The sequence below is a fragment of the Eucyclogobius newberryi genome, unplaced genomic scaffold (genome assembly GCF_026437365.1).
Source record: "Eucyclogobius newberryi isolate DKJ021-1_F unplaced genomic scaffold, fEucNew1.0.hap1 SCAF_6, whole genome shotgun sequence".
Taxonomy (NCBI): domain Eukaryota; kingdom Metazoa; phylum Chordata; class Actinopteri; order Gobiiformes; family Gobiidae; genus Eucyclogobius; species Eucyclogobius newberryi.
In genome coordinates, this window is record NW_027316278.1 from 3160897 (window position 1) to 3167125 (window position 6229).

Here is a 6229-nt window from a genome sequence, read left to right on the forward strand (position 1 = left end):
ACAGAGGAGCGTCTTAAACTGCTGCTCTGCGCCCGGGGCTCATCCCTAGATGGTCACTTAACACGACTAATGGCCCGTTCAGACCGCAAACGCCTATTCGCGCGTATTGGCGAAGTTGGACGCAAGTACGCATGAAGAAAAACGCAAATACGCCGCGTTCTCGACGCAGCGGAGCAGAGACGAAATATAATAAGCAGACGCGCGTTTGCCGCGTGCGCATGCGCAGTGGAGGTGTTGTGTTTGGCGGCTTCTCTCTGTTGGTGAAAATGGCGGATATAGAGACAGAAGTGTTCACGTATTTGGTTCTGAAAACCCTCATTTGGAGGCGCCAGGCTCGGCGGCGACGTGCGTGGGTTCACCAAATACTACAGAGGCGAACGGAGTTTGGTGAATTCCACCATTTGCTGCAGGAGCTGCGGCTCGACGATCAGCGCTTTCAGTGCTACTTTCGTCTGTCCCGTCCCCAGTTAGACGACCTGTTGTCCCGCATTGGTGCGAGGATAACCCACCAGGACACCAACTACAGACGCTCAATTCCAGCTGCTGAGCGCCTGTCCATCTGTCTTCGGTCAGTAATTATTCATGTAATAACAGAATGTATTCATACATAGCTAATAAAAGTAACCAGGGTAAATAGTGGATGATGTTTGAACTATATTTAAACGGAGCTCGACGCTCATACAACAGCAAGTGTATTTTTATTTAAATGTCTTTATATTGCCTGTTCTAGTGCACCATTTTAGAATTGATTGGGGTATATTTGATAAAAGTACAAGTAAACTATATTCAGGCTATGTATAATTTGTTTTATTTATTTGTTTTTTTGTTTTTTATTCAGTTTTCTTGCCACTGGAGACTCCTACAGGACAATTGCCAGCAGCTTCAGGGTTGGTGTGTCCACAGTCTCCTCCATCGTCCCTGAAGTTGCAGCTGTCATCTGGGACTGTCTCATGGCAGACTTTATGGCTGTGCCCACAGCAGAGGACTGGAGGTCCATTGCAGCAGAGTTCCAGGAGCGGTGGAACTACCCTCTCTGCTGTGGAGCTATTGACGGGAAACATGTCCGGCTGAAGGCCCCTCCCAACTCAGGAGGCCGCTTTTTCAATTATAAGGAGGATCATTCCCTTGTCCTCCTGGCCGTGGTCGATGCCCGGTATCGTTTCCGGGTAATCGATGTGGGGGGATACGGGAGGACGAGTGACGGGGGGATCTTGTCCAACTCAGCCTTTGGTCAGGCCCTACGTGAAGGCACTCTCCAGCTGCCCCCTGACCAGAACCTGCCCGGGGCTGAAGAAAGAGGCCCACAGCCGCATGTCTTTGTGGCGGATGAAGCCTTCCCGCTGCAAAGACACCTGATGCGACCCTTCCCTGGAAGTGGGCGCCTCTTCATAGAAAACCGGGTCTTCAATTACCGCCTCTCTCGGGCACGGCTGGTGGTTGAAGACGCCTTCGGGATCTGGACCTCACAGTGGAGGATGTTCCTGCGGCGCCTGGAAGTCCACCCTGAAATTGTGGAGAAGTGCGTGAAGGCGACTTGTCTCCTCCACAATTTCATGCGAGCTACAGCGCCGGAGCATGTGCCTGGAGCGTGGGGAGCTGGAGCACAGGAGGAGCCACTTCCAGCTGTGGGGCGGATCGGGGCAAACAACGCATCCCGAGAGGGTGAGGGAGGCGTTTAAGGCCCATTTCTTAGAAGAAGGAGCAGTGCCATGGCAGCCCAGAGAGTAGTCATGTCCTCCACAGGACTGACCCACAACGGCTCTTTTAAGAGCCACGCACTAAACAACAGAGCTTAATTTGAGTCGGTTTATGTGCATTTATCCACAGTCTGTTGTATATGGTGTTTTTATAAAGTGTTTTTCATATTTATAGGCAACGTCTGCAAAGACCACATGATCTGTCAAGTTTGAGCCCAAATGCCAGGCTGTTTACATAGAATGAGATAAAGTTAAATCAATAAAGCAGTGATTAGCTCAGCTTTTTGTTTATTAGTTTTAATTTTGGATAATTCATTAAGTACAGCTTTAAATTAATAAAATTTAACTACCCAGGATTATATATAAGAAGGTGCAGAAGTATACAGGAGACACGTTTTATAACAAACACATTTATTTTTACAAAAATAGAACTATTATTTACAATAACAACAAAAATAGAACACAATTACAAAGAACTATTTACAAAAATTAGAAGGGAGGAGTTGTATGACGTGGGAACGGTGGAATAAAGGAACAGGCGAAAGAAGGACCATAGCCTGGAGGAGAGCTTGAGGGACACGTTGAAGGAGAAGAAATCGTGGTCTCGTTCCTCTCCTGAAGAAGGTTCCAGCTCATGTCATATCGACATTCTCCAATGGTTCCAAATTTAAATCAAAACTACTGTTTTGATCCCAGGGCCTCTTCCTCCTCCTCGCTGGGCCTAAACAAAAAGAATACACATAGCAATTTAGATGACAGGGGCTAAAAAAAAAAAGGAAATTGTTATTTTTTAAAACCAAAAGATTTCACACACCTGTGGGTGCATCAGAAGGGCCAGCAGCTGAAGGGCCAGCAGCTGAAGGGCCAGCAGCTGAAGGCCCAGCAGCTGAAGGCCCAGCAGCTGAAGGCCCAGCAGCAGAAGGGCCAGCAGCTGAAGGGCCAGCAGCTGAAGGGCCAGCAGCTGAAGGCCCAGCAGCTGAAGGCCCAGCAGCAGAAGGGCCAGCAGCTGAAGGGCCAGCAGCTGAAGGCCCAGCAGCAGAAGGCCCAGCAGCTGAAGGCCCAGCAGCTGAAGGCCCAGCAGCAGAAGGGCCAGCAGCAGAAGGGCCAGCAGCAGAAGGGCCAGCAGCTGAAGGCCCAGCAGCTGAAGGGCCAGCAGCTGAAGGCCCAGCAGCTGAAGGGCCAGCAGCAGAAGGGCCAGCAGCAGAAGGGCCAGCAGCAGAAGGGCCAGCAGCTGAAGGCCCAGGAGCAGAAGGGCCAGCAGCTGAAGGGCCAGCAGCTGAAGGCCCAGCAGCTGAAGGCCCAGCAGCAGAAGGGCCAGCAGCAGAAGGGCCAGCAGCTGAAGGGCCAGCAGCTGAAGGCCCAGCAGCTGAAGGGCCAGCAGCAGAAGGGCCAGCAGCAGAAGGGCCAGCAGCAGAAGGGCCAGCAGCTGAAGGCCCAGCAGCTGAAGGCCCAGCAGCAGAAGGGCCAGCAGCAGAAGGGCCAGCAGCAGAAGGGCCAGCAGCTGAAGGCCCAGCAGCTGAAGGGCCAGCAGCTGAAGGCCCAGCAGCTGAAGGGCCAGCAGCAGAAGGGCCAGCAGCAGAAGGGCCAGCAGCTGAAGGCCCAGCAGCAGAAGGGCCAGCAGCTGAAGGGCCAGCAGCTGAAGGCCCAGCAGCTGAAGGCCCAGCAGCTGAAGGCCCAGCAGCAGAAGGGCCAGCAGCAGAAGGGCCAGCAGCTGAAGGGCCAGCAGCTGAAGGCCCAGCAGCTGAAGGCCCAGCAGCAGAAGGGCCAGCAGCTGAAGGGCCAGCAGCTGAAGGCCCAGCAGCTGAAGGGCCAGCAGCTGAAGGGCCAGCAGCTGAAGGCCCAGCAGCTGAAGGGCCAGCAGCAGAAGGGCCAGCAGCTGAAGGGCCAGCAGCTGAAGGCCCAGCAGCTGAAGGGCCAGCAGCAGAAGGGCCAGCAGCAGAAGGGCCAGCAGCAGAAGGGCCAGCAGCAGAAGGGCCAGCAGCAGAAGGGCCAGCAGCAGAAGGGCCAGAAGGGCGGCAATTCAATTCCTGATCTTCAAAAAGAACATTGCAGCAGTTATATTTCAGCCAATTACATTTATTGCTTTATTAAATATCATATTTAATGAGGCACATGTATTTTATATGGAGCCAATATTTTTTTCAAGTTTCATACAACAAACCTGATTCGGAGAGCCCTTCTGCTGCGTCTTCAGGCTCTCCGGGGTCCTCTGCCTCCTCGACCCTTCTCTCCATGTTGCCGCTGGACTCACGGGGAGTGATGAAAGGGTCGAGGAAGGACATGACCCCAGAGTAGCGCCACTTTGCTGCTGACCCTGCTGCTGACCCACTCCTCTTTTCCCTCTCCTTTTTCCTCTCCTTCATGTAGGTGTCCCTCAAGCTCTTCCACCGCTTTCTGCAGAATTCCTCTGAATAAACACATTTACTTGTCAAACACACTAGAAAAAAAAATAGTATTATTAATAATAAAACTGAGTTGATAGTTGATGGATACACAAATTATTTGGATCCATCAACTATCAACACATTTTTTTATCGTTTAAAAAATGTAAAAACTTACCAGACAGTCCCGTCTCCTCACTGACTTTTCTCCAGGCTTGGTCCTTCTTTCTCCTGTTCCTGTACTCCATCGTTCCCACGTCATACAACTCCTTCAGCCCGCACACTGCCACTATCAGCGTTTCGTCCGCCATGTCTGTCATTTGCCCGGGACAAACGTGATTTTGCCCGGGCAAAATGCGTACGTACGTCACCGGAGCGTCATCTCTGATTGGCTGCTGCACCGCCGCGCCGCAGAAAAGCTCAAAATTCTGAACTTATTTGCGGCGAACCGTTTTGATGCATTGATGCTTATACGCCCGTCAAAGCATCTCGAGCGGAAAACGCAAAAGCGCGCCCGCCTCGCCGCGCTCCTCGGCGAATCGCGCCGCAAATAAGCGGAAGCCGCGCCGCAAAAACGCAGGAGGTGCTCGACGCGCGTTTACATAGACTTTGAATGTAAACTGGACGCTTTTGACGCACCGGTCTGAACGGGCCATAAGACTATCGGTCAAATTCCAGACTAATAGGGATGTACCCTCCGAAGTCGGATGGATGCCATCCCTGCGTATGAGCCCGAAAACGCATCCCCAAAACGCACTCCAGTTATCAATAAAGACTACGTTGTTTTGAGGGCACCATCTGGATAACCAGCTGTTGATGCTGAAAGAGGCTGTTCAGTTCAGCTTTGATCCGATTGGGCAGAAAATATTACAGTGTCTGACATCGACTTCGCTAGGTCACACACCGCGGCTACTTGAACTTTGAGCACCTCTGATTGTCTCCGCCGGGCGTCGTTACCGCCTGCGTGAACCACGACTCGCCGGAAACGGGTCCTGCTCCGCTTTAAGATCCTAAGGTTTCCTTCGATGTCACCCATTCTGGCCCCCGGGTAACACCTAACGCTAGCAGCTGGCAGCTTCACGTCTCTAACAATAGAACTCCCGATTACAAGAGTTTCTCTCGTGTGTTCAGCGGGCGTGTGATCGCTGAGGGGAGAAAACCTATTATAGACGTGAAGCTCACGGCGCTCTGAGGTTCGGCGTTTAGCGCCTTGTCCCCTCCGAACTGTCACAAAATGGTCCCTATTCTGTTCCTGGTCTAGTCCCGGCTGCACGGGAGACGCTGAGGGGCTGAGCTCGGCCTTACTGCTACTGCTAATGCTAATGCTACACCCTGGAGCGCAGTCCGGTAGCCCTCGAGCTAATACTGAACTATAGCTGGACTTTAGCTCCTCTAAACAGCGGATCCGCGCTTCTAACTCCGTAACCCTGGCCTCCAAAACTACCACTACACTGCACTTCACGCACCTGTCATCAGAGAAGGAGCCAGGGTTCTGACTCGACATATGACAGCTCAAAAAGGTAAAGGTAGATCCAGCCATGACGCTAGCGGCTAGGCTACGCTAGGCTAGTTCAGGCTGGAGCTAGAGAGTGAGGAGGGCTTTTAATCCACGAAATACTGAAAAGCGAGCGGTTTGAGGCTCCGGATTGTTTGCGGAGAAATCAAACGTTCACTTTCGTGTATATGATGCGTAAATAGTGTGTATAATTCGTGGATTAATCGGTAAAAGGCTCTAAGAACGAACAGTTCTGAAAACTCGACACACTCACCGGAAATGACGTCACCGGAAATCACCAGTCGTGTCTGTCGTGTCAAATCAAATCAAATCAAAATCAAATCAAATCAATTTATTTTTGTAAGGCCCAAAATCACAACAACAGTTGCCTCTGAGGGCCACAGGGAGAAATGAATCAACAATGTCTGTGATGGCGAGGGACGATGTCCCAGGGTCCTCTGTCCTTAGACTCTCCTTCTCGGCCAGGAAAAACTACAAAAAAACCTCTTTGGGAAAAAAGCGTAGAAACCTGGAGGAGTTCCAGTGAAGTAGAGATCCGACTCTCACAGACGGACAGACGGACACAAGGAGACTGGAGCTGGACCCACTCTTCAGGCAGATGAGGGACCGTCCACACAGGGCAGGGACCACTTCAC

General features: G+C 51.7%; 1 protein-coding gene and 1 pseudogene across 1 annotated transcript; one reads left to right on the forward strand and one right to left on the reverse strand.

The window, feature by feature from the left end:
- The first annotated feature begins 250 nt into the window (after positions 1–250).
- On the forward strand, positions 251–1937 carry LOC140347092 (uncharacterized; annotated as a pseudogene).
- Positions 1938–3836: 1899 nt separating this feature from the next.
- On the reverse strand, positions 3837–5752 carry LOC140347098 (transcription factor Adf-1-like). The gene is made up of 2 exons (XM_072433438.1): positions 4257–5752; positions 3837–4104 (listed from the first exon to the last, which is right to left on the reverse strand). Exons 1-2 carry the CDS (start codon positions 4396–4398, stop codon positions 3839–3841), a joined length of 408 nt encoding a protein of 135 aa, XP_072289539.1. The 5' UTR covers positions 4399–5752; the 3' UTR covers positions 3837–3838.
- Positions 5753–6229: the final 477 nt, after the last annotated feature.

Coding starts and splice junctions, on each gene's coding strand:
- LOC140347098 (XM_072433438.1), bottom strand. CDS start 4,398: ATGACAGACATGGCGGACGAAACGCTGATAGTGGCAGTGTGCGGGCTG. Junction 4,105..4,256: donor TGAGGAGACGGGACTGTCTG/GTAAGTTTTTAC, acceptor GTGTTTATTCAG/AGGAATTCTGCAGAAAGCGG.